Source organism: Mercenaria mercenaria, chromosome 2 (assembly GCF_021730395.1).
Source record: "Mercenaria mercenaria strain notata chromosome 2, MADL_Memer_1, whole genome shotgun sequence".
NCBI lineage: Eukaryota > Metazoa > Mollusca > Bivalvia > Venerida > Veneridae > Mercenaria > Mercenaria mercenaria.
Genome location: NC_069362.1, coordinates 92,949,398 through 92,966,832, shown reverse-complemented (window position 1 = coordinate 92,966,832; position 17,435 = coordinate 92,949,398). Strand labels below are relative to the sequence as shown.

The following is a 17,435-nucleotide window of genomic DNA, read 5'->3' as shown; positions in this document are numbered from 1 at the left end:
AATAGTGATTCGATTATAACATGCAATGATTCACAAAAAGTAATGCTAATGCTAATGCTAATGCACCCTATGTAATGCTAATTAATTTAATGCATTATTTTGACAAAAATGAGTAATGCTAATGCTAATTTAATGCCGATTCTTTCTAAGTAATGCTAATTTAATGCATTACTTTTGCAAGTAATTATTAACAACCCTGCTCTAGAGTGGTCACAAGCAAAAGTTTACGCACGGACGCACGCACGGATGGACGGACGACGGACACTGCGCGATCACAAAAGCTCACCTTGTCACTTTGTGATAGGTGAGCTAAAAACAGATACTCAACAAAATAATGTAATATTGACCAAGGTGATATTTTTTGGAAAATAAAAATTCAAATAGAATGAACATGAGCCTTAGTTATGCTGAATCTATAAATGCTTTTAATTATAATTTCATATATTAGTCTGACACAACATGATAAAGTGCAAAAAGTCAATAAAAGGACAAAGTCCATTTCCTTTCAATTCAACTTTAATCATTCAAAACAGATGTGTATATCATAACAAGTTCGCAACACATTCAATTATAAAAACATAAATTTATAAAATGTGTTAAAAACAATAAAACTGTCATTGGACTTGAATTCTATGCATGACATTTACAGTAGCCAATATTACAATAAGAAATGTGTTACCCTATATTTTAACAAGTGACATTCTCTCATACAGAAAAGATATTGATGAAATCATGTCCCTTGAATTAACATTTCTTCTGAATGAGGTCAATTGTAATGTTATTGCACAGGATGAATTCAATAAGAAGGTAAGCTTAAGGATTAAATGTACTTATTATCTTGCCCCTATCTGGAATTTTCAATCTCAAGTATGCTGTAACCTTGACCTTTCATCAAATGGCATAAAAACAACTTGCAGCATCTTCTAAACATAAATAAGCATTCCCCTGCTAACAATAAGAAACCATTATTGTTGTTCTGATGTACCCCACCTCTAATCAATATGGGTCATTTACTGACCACAGGCAATGCCACTAAGGAGTTTGACAGACCTGAAGTTATCAAAAAAAATCTTCACTGTGACCTTGACCTTTGACATGCTGACCCCAAAATGATAGGTGTCATCTAGTAACCTTATGCAACCATCCTATGAAATCTGACCATTGTATGCACAGTCTTCAGACATTTCATCCCCAATGTCACTATTACCTGTGATCTGTGACATACCGAGTCCTAAAGCAATAGGGGCCATCTACCAACCATAGGCAGTTATAACTATAAATACTAACAATTGACTCTAGTAATTGTTCAAACAGATGGATCAACGAACAGACAGACAGACCAACCAATATGAACAAAACAATATCCCTACTCTTCTGCACAGTGCAGCACAGTAATTGAGAATACATTTTCCTTGAAATTATATTTAAGCATTGTTATTATCCTACATGGAAGTCACAATACGCAGGATTCACATTATACATTTTTTTTTGTTTTATTGAAATAGCAGTAAAATAGAAAGATACACATGTTCTATACATATACCAAGTTTCATGAAAGTAATATCTTTATGGTTATCAAGGGTCTTTTAATGCTTTGTGTGACTGATGGACTGGGTGGCAAATTGTAAGTCCCATCCAGTGAAGAAACTGCAGTGCACAAAAAAATCAAGAGTAAAATTGGCCTGAAGTCACTAACTTAAGCATTTTGAAAAGAATTTTGAAAAAAAAGCTTGTTTTTGACTGTAAAATTCAATTCAGTAAAAGCTAAAATTCTGGTTAAGGCTCTGATGGACAGTCTGATCAAGTGAAACCATATTCCCAATACTGAACTGTAATGTTACCATTTTAAGCTGTTATAAAAGTTTTTGTGTACAAGAGCAAAATCATTTCATGAAACATGACAAAGATAAATTAATGGATACTTCAAATCAAGTTGGTGAAATATTAAATGGAAACTGCTGAGAAAATGAAGTTCAACTAATAAAAAGCTGGCAACAAGAAAGGCAATAAATGTCAGATAAGCTCTTATATTAAGAAAGTAAGGTATCTGCCAAGATGATCAAAAGTTTATAAAAGAATAAATTATCTCTATAATCTGCAATTATTGAAAAATCAGTTAACAAGAGCACCACAATGCAGAGCAATATATTAATTGTGACCTTGACCTTGAAGCAAGCCATCCGAAACATGCGCTCAGCATGATGTTTCGATGTGGTGAGCATTTGTGCCGAGTTTCTTTAAAATCCTTCAAGCATTTCAAGAGTTACAGAGAGAACACAAAATAAAGTCATATGATCTTTGACCCCAAGTGTGACCTTGACCTTGAAGCGAGCCATCCAAAACATGCACTCTGAACTCTTGATGTGGTGAACATTAGTGTCAAGTTTCTTCAAAATCCTTCAAGGAGTTCAGGAGTTACAGAGTGGACACGAAGACGGACACCAGCGTCGTAACATAATACGCTCCCTTCGGACGTATAATAAGCACCAACAAATGCAAGCAAATATTCAATTCATGTATAACATTTCAAAAGCCTCCTCTGTGTCTTTGTTTTTTTTGTTTAACATTTGCTATTTAGGCAAACCTCTTTCAAATCCTACTATCAATTAATAAAATTAATTTAAAACCTCTCCCTTGGCAACAACAGTGAGACTCATTTTAAAGCAAAAAGTAAAACAAGAGCTGTCCGTAAGACAGCGGGTTCCACTATTCGGCGACTTTACAGTTAAATGAATATATGTCTCAATAAGAGACCTCTACTTTAAAAGATACACCAAGGGGCACAATTCTGTCAAGAACACAACTTAAGAGTTATTGGCATTGTTACCACACATGCAGATGATGATGGTAAATATATATATTGAGTTTCAAGTCATTATCTTATATAGTAACAAAGTTATGTCCAGAAAACGAAATTTGTCAAAAAAATTAAGTATGAAAGGGGCATAATTTGGTCAAAAATACAAATCAGAGTTATGGGTATTGTTACCACACATACAGATGATGATGATAAAGATACATTTTAAGTTTCAAGTCTTTATCTAATATTGTGCTGAAGTAATATCCAGAAAGCGAAGACAGCCAAAAACTTTAAGTATGAAAGGGGCATAATTCTGTCAAAAACACAATAAGAGTTATGGGGATTGTAACCACACATGCAGATGATGATTATAAAAAAAAACATTTCTAATTTCAAGTCATTATCTTTTAATGTACCGAAGGTATGTCTATAAACAAAGCTTTTGAAAAAAATTTAACATGAAAATAATTCCAAGTATAATAATTTTGTGACCTTGACCTTGGGTATAATTGGCCCAGCCGCTGCACATACTTTGTTTGTATGCTGGACAATTTTTATATGAACTTACAGTAAGATATAAGCAATAGTAACAAAGATATGACAGAAAAACAAAGGCTGCCGAAAAACTTTAACCTTAAAAATACCTATATATAACACCTTGGTGACCTTGATCTTGGGTATAAAGGGCCTAGCCCCTGCACATACTTTCTTTGTATGCTGGACAATGTTAATGTGAACTAACAGTCAGATACAAGCAATAGTAACAAAGATATGACAGAAAAACAAAGGTTGCCGAAAAACTTTAACCAAGAAAGCTCACGCCAATGCCGGGACGAGTAGAATAGCCCCCCCCCCCCCCCCCCACCCCCCGCCTATTCTCAGAATAGTGGAGCTAATAATTACATACAATTATTATTACTCTCTAACAATCTCAACTGCCATTTTCACAATTTTTTCTCCGGAATTTAATGTAAAGGTGTTCAAGCTTGCTACACTTTCAATATCTTGATAATTTTCACATCCATCAAGTGTATCATTTATATTAAGTTCATCACTTTTGAGGACCAAAATTCATTCTCCTGGAAGCCAGGTAAAGCAATTCAAACAAAATGAAACAGCAATCAGAGTCAACTAATATTTGACAAATATTCGATCCTTAAACCAACACTGAAACATCCTGCATAAAACTAAAATCAGTTTAACAATACAAGAAACCATGATAGCATTTGTCGATCACATGACCTTCCCTTTAAAAAATTTCCTGAGCACCCTTCAAGCAATTTATGAGCAGGCACTGTTAAGATTTCATATATTCTGTGCTGGCAAAAGTCAAGTGAAACCATTTGACCAAACTGGAAAGGTTTATCAAAGGATGCTACTGGCAAATTTGAAGATCCATAAAGCAGTTCATGAAGAATTCTTTAAAGGTCTAGTTTTAGCTGCAGTTGACAATAAATGCAGTCAAGTAGAACAACTGAACAAACTTCAGAAAAGCCCATGCAATGATGAAACAGACCAAGTCCATTATAATTCTGACCAGTTGCTTTAGAGGAAATGTTAAAGTGAAACTGTTGACAATGATAGACTGACCATCCACTTATACTTTCAGCCCACTCTGAACCTTTAGTTTAGGTGAGCTAAACAAGAGGACCATGATGGTCCTGAATCGCTCACCTGTCCCCACATGACCCAGTTTTAAACTGAGTATAACATCGTTTTTTTTTCTATTATTGGACATAGTGACCTAGTTTTGGAGCTCATGTAACCCAGTTTTAAACTTGACCTAGATATCATCAAGATAAAAATTCTGACCAATTTTCATGAAGATCCATTGAAAAATATGGCCTCTAGAGAGGTCACAAGGTTTTTCTATTATCTGACCTAATGACCTAGTTTTTGAAGGAATGTGACCCAGTTTTGAACCTGACCTAGATATCATCAAGGTGAACATTCTCACCAATTTTTATGAAGATCTCATGAAAAATATGGCCTCTAGAGAGGTCACAAGGTTTTTTTCTATTTTTATACCTACTGACCTAGTTTTTGATCGCATGTGACCCAGTTTCAAACTTGACCTAGATATCATCAAGGTGAACATTCAGACCAATTTTCATGAAGATCCATTGAAAAATAGGGCCTCTAGAGAGGTCGAAAGGTTTTTCTATTTTTAGACCTACTGACCTAGTTTTTGACTGCAATTGACCCAGTTTCAAACTTGACCTAGATATCATCAAGATGAACATTCTGACCAACTTTCATACAGAAAAATATGGCCTCTAGAAATTTTTTATGCTGGTATGAGGTAACATTAGAAAGTGATAAAAGAAGGATGACAAAACATATTTTGATGGAGAAACTATACCCAGTGACCATAACATTTGGGATCACTTATCCAAGTCTTCTTTATGTACCACCAAGACAAATCCTCAGGTGAAGTTTGCTGATGTTAAGGGAGGTACATGTAATGAAGACGTTACTGTCAAAGAGACAGCATAGCTGTAAAAGTTAAAAGCATTACAAAATATTTGACCACACTGTGACAGTGACCTTGACGTTTGGCGTTTCTATGTCTAAACCAATCGATAAGTATATTTTTGCTCCTTACAAAGTCCAAACCCACATGAGAATTGATGATAATAGGGACAGAAGTGAAGAAGATGATTTAATAAAATAAGAACAGTGCCGTAACACTTTTCAAAGGCAACAGCAATGGCAATTTTTGCCAGGTTGAGTACAACAGCCTTCTTTATTCTTACACAAAATTTCACAAATTAATCACACAGTTTTCTGTTATGATTAAAACATACCAAGACTAAAAACTTTCAATACTGGTATGTAAGCCCTACATACTTTTAAAATAAATTTGCTTTATGCTGAATTGCCTTGCCTCTGAGCCTGCAATATCACTATCCAGGAAATGGAATGCTCCTGATTATTGGCAATTCAAAATGAATATATCTATTTTTCACTCCCATCAATGAGAATTTCAACACTGATATAATTACTTCCAATGAAAAGGTTATCTTGCACATTTACTGGTGGATGGACCATCATAATCATCTTGTGAATGTCTTCTCTTTGTACCCCTAGCATAACTGGTCATTTCTGTGCTACTTTTGGTTGGAGTTTCAAACGGGCTTGGCTGTAATAGCCAGCTAATGTTATTCTCTAGAAACTCTCGTAAGCCTGGTGGCATGTCTATCACTTTGAGTACATCTAAATGTGCAGGTATCACTGTCCTTAACACTTGACAACACATAAACTGTAGTGAAGTCTTAAATGAACGACATTTTATCACTTTCATTCCACTCCTAGCTGCTGTAGAAGACACCACTGGGTAGAGTTGTTTCCCTTGCAAGCCTCTATATGCTATACCTAAATATTGAAACAACATTGATACTATAATATAACTGGTAAAAGAATACATGTAAGTATAAGAAACCAGACATTAAAATATATACAAAAAAGTTTCCTTAAAATGCCAAATTATATCTAAATATGGAAGTAATATTCTTTTAATATCAACTGAAGCTACTATATGACATACATGATGACATTGGCAGATACACAAGGTGATCACATAAACACAAGAAATGCTCAAGTGGGCTACAAATGCAAAATAGAACATTGGAACCGCCCACTGCATGTCAAAACATCACAGTGAAATTACAAGTGTGAAAACTTTTAGTGGTCACTAAAAGATTAAAATTTTATTCTGTTTAAACAGAAATAAGCCAGTAACACCATCTAAACATCAACAACTTCTGAAATAATAATATTCTCCCATACATGTATAACACTAGAATTATAACACTGAAAACAAAAATATTTTACAAGCAATTAGTTTTTTTAATGTATGTATTATCAATATCCTAGCAGAAACAAATCCTTATTTCTACACTTGAAAATTGTGCTAGTACATTACAGCTCGAAACAGACACTTCAAAGGGTTTACACATTCCTGTAGAGTTACTGTTGAATACTTACCAAGAGGTTTTCTATTTTTATAAAATGAGACTGTCCCATGCCACATATCAAGATGAACTCCAATAATGGTTCCTTGCCCGAACTTTGATGCATACGTCTGTTTATGACCTTTGTGATGCAGCATACCTGTGTACGACAATCCCCAGCTGTCCCCGTCTCGCCCAACAAGACTACAAAACTTGTGACGGTATTTGTTCAGATCTAAATCAACTGTACCTACACCAACCATCTGAAAGCAACACAATAAATTGTTTGAAATATAATAGCTGTTGTATCACTTTTAAATATATCTATTAAAGAATTGCTAAAACTTTAAAGGATAAACAGTTTTGCAAACAAAAGTGAGTTTTCTAGACAGACAATTGCCTAAAACAACTGTATCATATTAAAGACTTCTTTATACAGTTAGTATATGGCTTATTGCAAAAGATACCAGAAATTCTATTGATACCCTCATAAATCTTAGCATTCTGAACTAATGTAACATAATGAATAGTACAAATAATGTACAAAATGACTTTTATTCCCTTTGTAATTTCAAAATTGTTTTCCAGATCCTTATTTCATACAGTAACTCCCCGAGAGGAAAACTAGGCGTACCATATCTGTGCCATACACAGGTGTGGTCATCTTGACCTCCCAGTAATACTGATCCTCCCCCATGAGCTGACTGCCTCGTACCGCTGCTGTGCCACAGCTATAATCCACATGGAACACAACTTCACGCTGATCATGCTTTAAGAAGCTGGCTGCAGACTTGGAATTATTATCCCATTTCCATTCAAAATCTGTGAATTACAAAACATTCAGATGAATAGGGCTCATGAAACTGCCAACTCACTTCTGAAAATCAGAGAAACACAAAATGGACACCATGAAATGCAGTCTGCATGTGAAAGTAAAATGTCACTATATCTATTAAAAGCCAGCCCTTTATATATGAAATTTTGAGATTAAGAAAAAATCCAGGGCTAGCAGAATATTTTGTTGGTTGTAACTTTAGGAAACAAACAGTAGCAAACTCCAAAACACTGGTAAAACAAGAGCACAGCTGTGTGAAGAATTATAATCCCAAAGCCATGTGCCACTAAGTTTAAGAACAACAGGTCAAAGCATTCTGAGTTCATTACAATAAACATACATACACTAACATAATTGCCAGACGCTACATACATGGCTGCTGCGTTCATATTCGGGACAAGGCTGCCATGTCTGTATTAGTCTATATAAAATATGACAGCTGTGGCTTTGATATACTATTTGCAGAGCAGCCGTGTCACTGATTATCTGCATGGCAAGAAGACATACTTCCATACTATGAAAGGGGATATCCCACAGTGTATGTGGATAAGGGTGATTTTCAACTAGTTGTGTCTTCTCTGTGTGATCTTCAGACTTGCTATAATATTATGGACCATACAAAAAAATGTTGCCCCTGTCCTCCAACCCCAACCCAGCAATCTGATGTTATATAATTAATTGTAGAAAGTACAACGTGTAGGAATCAAGCTGAAACTTATTTCAAAATGTATGACATTGAATCAATTATCCAAATGAATGACAAAATCTTTCCTACCCAACAACCTTATACTGGAAAATATTGTTTTGCCATCATATTAAAAATTTACTAAACTAGAAAATGCTTTTGTAAAAAAGCACATGTCTCCCCCAATGCAAAGTCCTATAGGCAAGAAGTCAATAGGGGTCAGGAGCGAAAGTCAAAGAGACACTGATGGTTGGCTGCAATAGGGATCATCTACTTGGCATGTCCAGTCATCCCGCTAAATTTCAACACTCGTGGCCTAGTGGTTCTCAAGTCACTGTTCAGGCTCCTGTGACCTTGACCTTTGATCAAGTGACCTCAAAATAAACTACTCTGCATGTCCAATCATCCTATTAAGTTTCAACATTGTAGGTCAAGTGGTTCTCAAGTTATTTCCAAAAAATGATTTTACATGAACAGGCCACTGTGACCTTGACCTTTAATAGACTGACCCAAAAATCAATAGGGGTCATCTACTCTGCATGTTCAATCATCCTATGAAGTTTCAACATTCTGGGTCAAGTGGTTCTCAAGTTATTGATCGGAACTGGTTATCAATGTTCAGGCCCCTGTGACCTTGACCTTTAATGGAGTGACCCCAAAAACAATAGGGATCATTTACTCTGCATGAACAATCATCCTATGAAGTTTCAACATTCTGGGTCGAGAGGTTCTCAAGTTATTGATTGGAAATGGTTTTCAATGTTCGGGCCCCTGTGACCTTGACCTTTCACAGAGTGACCCCAAAATCGTTAGGGGTCATCTACTCTTTATGATCAATCATCCTATTAAGTTTCAACATTCTGGGTCAAGTGGTTCTCAAGTTACTGACCGGAAATGGTTTTCAATGTTCAGGCCCCTGTGACCTTGACCTTTAATGGAGTGACCCAAAAATCGATAGGGGTCATCTACTTTGCATGTACAATCATCCTATGAAGTTTCAACATTCTGGGTCAAGTGGTTCTCTAGTTATTGATCAGAAATGGTTTTCAATGTTCAGGCCCCTGTGACCTTGACCTTTGACGGAGTGATCCCATAATCAATAAGGGTCATCTACTCTTTATGACCAATCATCCCATCAAGTTTCAACATTCTGGGTCAGGTGGTTCTCTAGTTATTGATTGGAAATGGTTTTCAATGTTCAGGCCCCTGTGACCTTGACCTTTGACGGAGTGACCCCAAAATCAATAGGGGTCATCTACTCTTCATGACCAATCATCCTATGAAGTTTCAACATTCTGGGTCAAGTGGTTCTCTAGTTATTGATCGGAAATGATTTTCAATGTTCAGGCCCCTGTGACCTTGACCTTGACCTTTGACGGAGTGACCACAAAATCAATAGGGGTCATCTACTCTTCATGACCAATCATCCTATGAAGTTTCAACATTCTGGGTCAAGTGGTTCTCTAGTTAATGATCGGAAATGGTTTTCAATGTTCAGGCCCCTGTGACCTTGACCTTTGATGGAGTGACCCCAAAAACAATAGGGGTCGTCTACTCCAGCAGCCCTACAACCCTATGAAGTCTGAAGGTTCTAGGTCAAATGGTTCTCCAGTTATTGCTCGGAAATGAAGTGTGACATACGGACGGACAGACAGACGGACGGACAGGGCAAAAACAATATGTCTCCTGGGGAAGACATAATAAGTTTACTTGGTATCAGAAAATAAACATAAACAACTTCACTAAATAGAAAGTAATAACTTGGTGATAAGAATGTTTGGAAAGAAAGGATTATTTGTTTCTGTCCTGGTGTTTTCATTTTATAAACTCAGCCGCATTTTGTGAACATATACTATTCACACAGCAGCTGCACCTTAAGAAGTTACTGGCATGGCTGCTGGGCAAATGGTCATTTCAAACCAAAATATGGAAAATAAATATGCTGAATGAGCAAATTTAAGGGAAGTGGCCAATGGACCAGTAACCGTTTTTCTAGACCAAGCATCTGAAGTTCTGGTTACCAGATCTAGTTCTAGACAACCTGTACAAGGGATGCTAATGGTTACAGGAGGGAGGATTTTTGTTTTTATGAAAATTTTGTAAATATTTGTCAGACTTTGAAAATAATCATCTGTTTTTGATAGCTGATTATAGTATCTTCTATGGAAATACCAGTTTTAGTATTCACAAAGACTGCTTCATCTCTAGACAACCTAAACTAGAGTTGTCACAGGAGTGACGAATTATACCCCCACAATATGGCCTTGTCACAGAACTAAGTCAATGTCAAAGCTGAACTTGCTTGACCTTTGACCTACTGACCTCAAAATCAATAAGGTCATCTGCTGGTCATTATCAACCTCCTATGAAGTTTCATGATCCTTGGCCCAAGCGTTAAGTTATTGTCCGGAAAAGGTTTTAATGTTCCAGGTCACTCTGACCTTTGACCTTTGGAACTAAAAATCAATACAGGTCATATGCTGGTCATGACTAACCTCCCTATTAAGTTTCGTGATTCTAGTACCAAGCATTCTGAAGTTAATGTCCAAAAACCTTTTAAATGTTCCGGGTCACTGTGACCTTGACCTGTGACCTACTGACCTCAAAATCACTAGGGGTCATCTGCTGGTTATAATCAACCTCCCTATCAATTTTCATGAACCTAGGCCCAAGCGTTCTCAAGTTATCATCCGGAAACCGTTTCATGTTATTGTGACCTTGACCTTTGACCTACTAACCTCAAGTCGAACTTGACCTGTATTTTATAATGTTACACCTGTGTACAAAAATTTATGATCCTAGACCCAAGCGTTCTTTAGTTATCATCCGGAAACCGTTTATCTGTTCCGAGTCACTGTGACCTTGACCTTTGACCTACTGACCTCAAAGTTGAACTTGACCTGTTTTTCATAATGTTACACCTGTGTACCAAAATTTATGATCCAAGGCCCAAGCGTTCTCAAGTTATCATCCGGAAACCGTTCAACTGTTCAGGGTCACTGTGTTCTTGACCTTTGACCTACTGACCCCAAATTCAAACTTGACCTGTATTTTCTGATGTTACATCTGTGTACCAAAAATTATTTAAATCGGTCAAGCCTTTCATGAGTTATCATCCGGAAACCATGAAAACCAATGGACGGACCGACCGACCGACTGCCAAGCTCACTCCTATATACACCCCCCACAAACTTCGTTTTGTGGGGGTATAATAATGGTGCATAGAATATATACTGCTGAGCTAGATAAAAGAAGTGTCTAACTGTCTATCAGCATGAAAGTCATGCCTATTATCTTTTTCTATTTGCATCATGGTCATGCAGATTGATAACCTTATCCACACGATTGATGTTTCGGTAGTGTTTCTATTTTTTGATGAAAGGCATATCGTATTAGCATCATGTTCATTGTTTAAGATATTAAATCAATAAATCAATAGACATTAATAAGATATTAAAACAACACCATGACAAATGATATTATTCTGTACCTTTTTATTAAATAATTAATTAACTCGCCAACTGCAGAACAAATAAGTCAAAAGAATGCACAGAAAACTTATACCTCGACACCTTAATCAGTTAATCATTTTACCTGAAGTTGTCTTTCTTACTTCTAATATAATGTTTTAATTCCATTAATTGTATAGAGTACAGAAGTTATTCAACACAATAATTATAGGCATCGTAATCGCACACAGGCGCTGGATGTTAACTTACCAAATGGTTCATGTAAAGAATTGTCAAATAATCGGCACTGGGGATTAGATCAAACTAAACTGCTGACGACTTAGCTGACGATATAGAATATATAGGAAACTGCTGACCACATAGGTAAAGAAGGGTATCGGAAACTGCTGACCATATAGATAAAAAATGATAACTAGAAAAAGCTTTTGTAAAAAAGCGCATGTCTCCCCCAATGCAAAGTCCTACAGGCAAGAAGTCAATAGGGGTCAGGAGCGAAAGTCAAAGAGACACTGATGGTTGGCTGCAATAGGGATCATCTACTTGGCATGTCCCGTCATCCCGCTAAATTTCAACACTCTTGGCCTAGTGGTTCTCAAGTCACTGTTCAGGCTCCTGTGACCTTAACCTTTGATCAAGTGACCTCAAAATAAATAGGGGTCATCTACTCTGCATGTCCAATCATCCTATTAAGTTTCAACATTGTAGGTCAAGTGGTTCTCAAGTTATTTCCAAAAAATGATTTTACATGAACAGGCCACTGTGACCTTGACCTTTAATAGACTGATCCCAAAATCAATAGGGGTCATCTACTCTGCATGTTCAATCACCCTATGAAGTTTCAACATTCTGGGTCAAGTGGTTCTCAAGTTATTGATCGGAACTGGTTATCAATGTTCAGGCCCCTGTGACCTTGACCTTTGACCGAGTGACCCCAAAAACAATAGGGATCATTTACTCTGCATGAACAATCATCCTATGAAGTTTCAACATTCTCAATCTGGGTCGAGAGGTTCTCAAGTTATTGATTGGAAATGGTTTTCCATGTTCAGGCCCCTGTGGCCTTGATCTTTAACAGAGTGACCCTAAAATCGTTAGGGGTCATCTACTCTGCATGATCAATCATCCTATGAAGTTTCATCATTCTGGGTCAAGTGGTTCTTTAGTTATTGATTGGAAATGGTTTTCAATGTTCAGGCCCCTGTGACCTTGACCTTTGACTGAGTGACCCCAAAATCTATAGGGGTCATCTACTTTTCATGACCAATCATCCTATGAAGTTTCAACATTCTGGGTCAAGTGGTTCTCTAGTTATTGATCGAAATGGTTTTCAATGTTCAGGCCCCTGTGACCTTGACCTTTGACGGAGTGACCCCAAAAATAATAGGGGTCGTCTACTCCAAAAGTCCTACAACCCTATGAAGTTTGAAGGTTCTAGGTCAAATGGTTCTCCAGTTATTGCTCGGAAATGAAGTGTGACGTACGGACGGACGGACAGGGCAAAAACAATATGTCTACTGGGGGAGACATAATTAAATCGATACTGTCTAATGATATAAATGTCTTTTAAATGTGTCTTTTTATTTACGCAGAATAGTTTATTTTATACAAGTATTAACAGCTTTAATAGTAAAATTATTTTTTACTAATCTGTGCGGTAATTCATATTTTGATTTAAAGCGAAAAAAATAATAATTATATTTTGATTATATTATAAACGTATAATTTGTAGTGCGTGATCCAATTTTACAAAATTAAACTTTAAAGGAAATTCAGTTTGGACAATGCGTGTAAATAATAAATTATTCTTAACTAATATTAAAATAAAAATAAATGCAATCATATCGCTTGCATACTGAACATTTTGAAATATATAAAATGTGAATAATATTGTATTTTAATATTGAGTGGCATAACCTCTTTCTACCTACATGTATATAATGAGAGAATAAAACTGACTTTACTGTTCATCGAAGAAACTAAATTGCATCAAAGTCTTTGATTGCATTCATTTGGTGGACATAATTGTATTGAATGATGCAGTATTCGTATACTAATGTTTTTTCTTATGAAACGCATTTAATCTCTGCAGAATTGCAGAGAGAGACATCCTGTATATTTGTTGTTCACACTTAGCGATAACCCCAATAAACGTGTTAAGAACAACACTAGCCTGGGGCCACCACTTGCTTGTGTAATCCACAGATATTCAATAAAGTTAAAAGGTAAAGGTAATACAGGATTGATGCATTCTTAGAAAATATATACATATACAAAATAATGAATGCTGTCTTTTGATCATGTTGACTATAACTGTATATTTTGATTCAAATATATATATGCCGAACTCATGTTTGTGTATATTTGCATACTGAGTTGTAAATAAACTGAAATGGAATTAGAAATGACCGGTTAAATAAAGTGTAAATCGTATCTAATGCAGAGAAACAGCTGACCAAAAAAAAGAAGTTAGATTGTGGTCTGCATTACATCTGATACTCGAATTGCTAAAACGTGCAGACAAGTTAAGTCCAAAAGGTGCAATAATTATTGCAAAAAGCAGGATGGAGTTATGTTTCTTGCTGTACAGGGTCAGCTTATGATGGTGAACAAGTGTTGCAAGTTTCAAAGCAATAGCTTTGATAGTTTAAGAGAAAAAGTTGACCTAAACATAAAACTTAACCAAGAAATCTGATATTTTCTAAGTCCAAAAGGGGCCATAAATCTTGCAAAAAGCAGGATGGAGTTATGTTTCTTGCTGTACAGCGTCCCCTTATGATGGTGAACAAGTGTTGCAAGTTTTAAAGCAATAGCTTTGATAGTTTAGGAGAAAAGCTGACCTAAACATAAAACTTAACCAAGAAAACTGATTTTCTAAGTCCAAAAAGGGCAATAATTCTTGCAAAAAGCAGGATGGAAAAGTTGACCTAAACATAAAACTTAACCAAGAAATCAGATATTTTCTAAGTACAAAAGGGGCCATAAATCTTGCAAAAAGCAGGATGGAGTTATGCTTCTTGCTGTATAGGGTCAGCTTATGATGGTTAACAAGTGTTTCAAGTTTCAAAGCAATAGCTTTGATAGTTTAGGAGAAAAGCTGACCTAAACATAAAACTTAACCAGGCAACGCCGACCAAGTGATGACAACAACTCATCATTTTTTTTTCCAAAAAATCAGATGAGCTAATAAAAATGTAATCTTATTCAATGTGCGAAAAGAACATAAGTTAAATACAAACAAACTATGCTGTATAAATGCGACAGCGATAGAAAGTGCTGACCAGTTAAATATAAAAATAGAAATACTGAAACTGCTGACCACTTCTGTATAATTGTGAAACAGAACTGTTATTCTGCTGACCATTTCCGGGATTTCCCTCTATTTCTATGTAGTCAGCAATTTATCGCTAGAAAGTGCTGACCAGTTAAATATTATTGCTAGAAAGTGCTGACCACTTCTGTAAAATTGTGAAACAGTAATTCTGCTGACCATTTCCCTCTATTTGTTTGTGGTGACAGCAATTTATCTCTAGAATATGCTGACCAGTTAAGTATAGGGTGAAATATTGAAACTGGTGTCTGCTTTTGTTTAAGTTTGAAACAATAATTCTGCTGACCATTTCCCTCTATTTCTATGTGTACAGCTATTTATCGCTAGAAAGTGCTGACCAATATAGTGTGAAATATTGAAACTGCTGACCGCTTCTGTATAAATTTGAAACAGTAAATTCTGCAGAACATTTCCCTCTATTTCTATGTGGTCAGCAACTTCACGCAAATGCGATATCGCTAGAAAGTACTGACCAGTTAACTATAGTGTAAAGTATTGAAACTGCTGACCACTTCTGTATAAGTTTGAAACAATAATTCTGCTGACAATTTCACTCTATTTCTATGTGGTCAGCAATTTCACGCAAATGCGATATCGTTAGAAAATGCTGACCAATTAAATATAGAGTAAATATGCTGACTGGTCAGGTATATATTAAATGTGCGCTTATAAGTGCAGACAGATTCTTTCTATTTCTTTGTGGTCGGCAATCTCTCACATATCTTATATCGCTAGAAAGTGCTGACCAGTTAAATATAGAGTAAATTATATGCTGACCGGTAATGTATATATTAAATGTCAAAATGGCAAAAATGAAGAGCATTTTAAGATAATAGGTCCATCAGTTCAAAAACAAGACAATTCATTAGACTTGGTTTATTTGCTTTCATAGTGTATAATACAAAAACTGTGTTTTGATATCATATTTGACACCAATAAACTAAGAAGACATTTAGTCTCATGCTTAGAAAATGACAAAATGACGGAATTCCCAACAACTAAAAAGACTTTAAGTGTTCGTTGGAAAAAGACACGTTCACGTTGGTACCACAAACACTGCATGGAGGCAACAGTTGATGACTGTATCACATGACATGTCGACGTTGAATTTGTTTGTTCTGTTTGCATTTAACACATGATCATCAGAATGAAAAACAGACTCAGTGATCATTACTATAATGTTGTGTCTATTGTATAAAATTTATTCATAAATTACTGTGTTGCTTATTTATTCGTATGAGTAATTTGAATGATGAACCATACTGAAGTTTAATTTATATGTTTGCCATATCATAATAATTATCGTGTTTACTTTTTAGAAATATGAGTAAATATTTACCAGTATACTTGACATTCAAAAAAAATTGTAATAATTACAGAGATCTGTGTTGATATATTGAATTATTTCTGTCGATATGATACAAAATTGATTAATATATATTTTCTGATAGAATATACATGTGTACACATTTTTTATTTGAATATACATAAAATATGTTCCATATGTATGAAATTTTATGTGTTTTTAATATGAAATATTTTAATTTAAGAACACTAGCCAATTCATTAATAAATTATCTTAAACACTGCATTTTTGTTGTCATTTAAAGCTACTTTCACTTCATATAATAAAAAAAATATTACACTTTCAGTCACACTTGTTTTCTGTTGTAAAAAACCCTAAAGGCAATTTCAAGGTGGATCGATTTTCCTTCTTTATCCATATGGTCAGCAGTTTTCGATAATCCTTCTTTACCTATGTGGTCAGCAGTTTTCTATATATTCTATATCGTCAGCTAAGTCCTCAGCAGTTTAGTGCGACCCCTGGGGATCTGAAAAGCCAGGGAAAACAGCATGCAGTATGTTTAGTCATATAGATAACAAAAACAATTGGCATGACTTTCCATGCATGATTGCTGTGCTAATAACAAAAATAATCAGCATGACCGTCATGCGGACAACCTCAGCATCGGTACCCTAGGCCTAGCTAGCAAGATTAATCAATAATCTTAATTCACAAAAAATGCTTACAAGAATCATCTTCCCCACAAATACATTCTTTCTCCCTTCCTGTTTTATAACAGTCACAGAATGCTTCTCCTTTGACCGGTTTTGCAGACCCAACAGCCAATGGGGAGACAACCTCCTTGTCAGAACTATCCGATTCAGAACTGGCGTCTGTATCGTACTCTAACTCAAGATTACTACTTGATGGACGCTCTTCCACAAGAGATAATTCGTCTTGATCTTCTTCATTCATCATTTTTATCGCATTTTATCGAGAGTTTAAGAAATGATCACACAATAAGGTCGTGGAATCGTAAACAACTTTTTTGACGTAAGGTGCAACGTTGTAGTCCGAAA

At 35.6% G+C, this 17,435-nt stretch overlaps 1 protein-coding gene across 1 annotated transcript; it reads right to left on the bottom strand.

The window, feature by feature from the left end:
- Positions 1 to 498: 498 nt before the first annotated feature.
- Positions 499 to 17,435, bottom strand: LOC123564588 (SPRY domain-containing SOCS box protein 3-like). Its single transcript, XM_045358278.2, has 4 exons — positions 17,103 to 17,435; positions 7,388 to 7,575; positions 6,788 to 7,016; positions 499 to 6,175 (listed from the first exon to the last, which is right to left on the bottom strand). The coding sequence occupies exons 1-4, from the start codon at positions 17,332 to 17,334 to the stop codon at positions 5,820 to 5,822; spliced, it is 1,005 nt and encodes a 334-aa protein (XP_045214213.1). The 5' UTR covers positions 17,335 to 17,435; the 3' UTR covers positions 499 to 5,819.

Coding starts and splice junctions, on each gene's coding strand:
- LOC123564588 (XM_045358278.2), bottom strand. CDS start 17,334: ATGATGAATGAAGAAGATCAAGACGAATTATCTCTTGTGGAAGAGCGT. Junction 7,576..17,102: donor TTGTGGGGAAGATGATTCTT/GTAAGCATTTTT, acceptor TGTAATTCACAG/ATTTTGAATGGAAATGGGAT. Junction 6,176..6,787: donor TAAAAATAGAAAACCTCTTG/GTAAGTATTCAA, acceptor TTCAATATTTAG/GTATAGCATATAGAGGCTTG.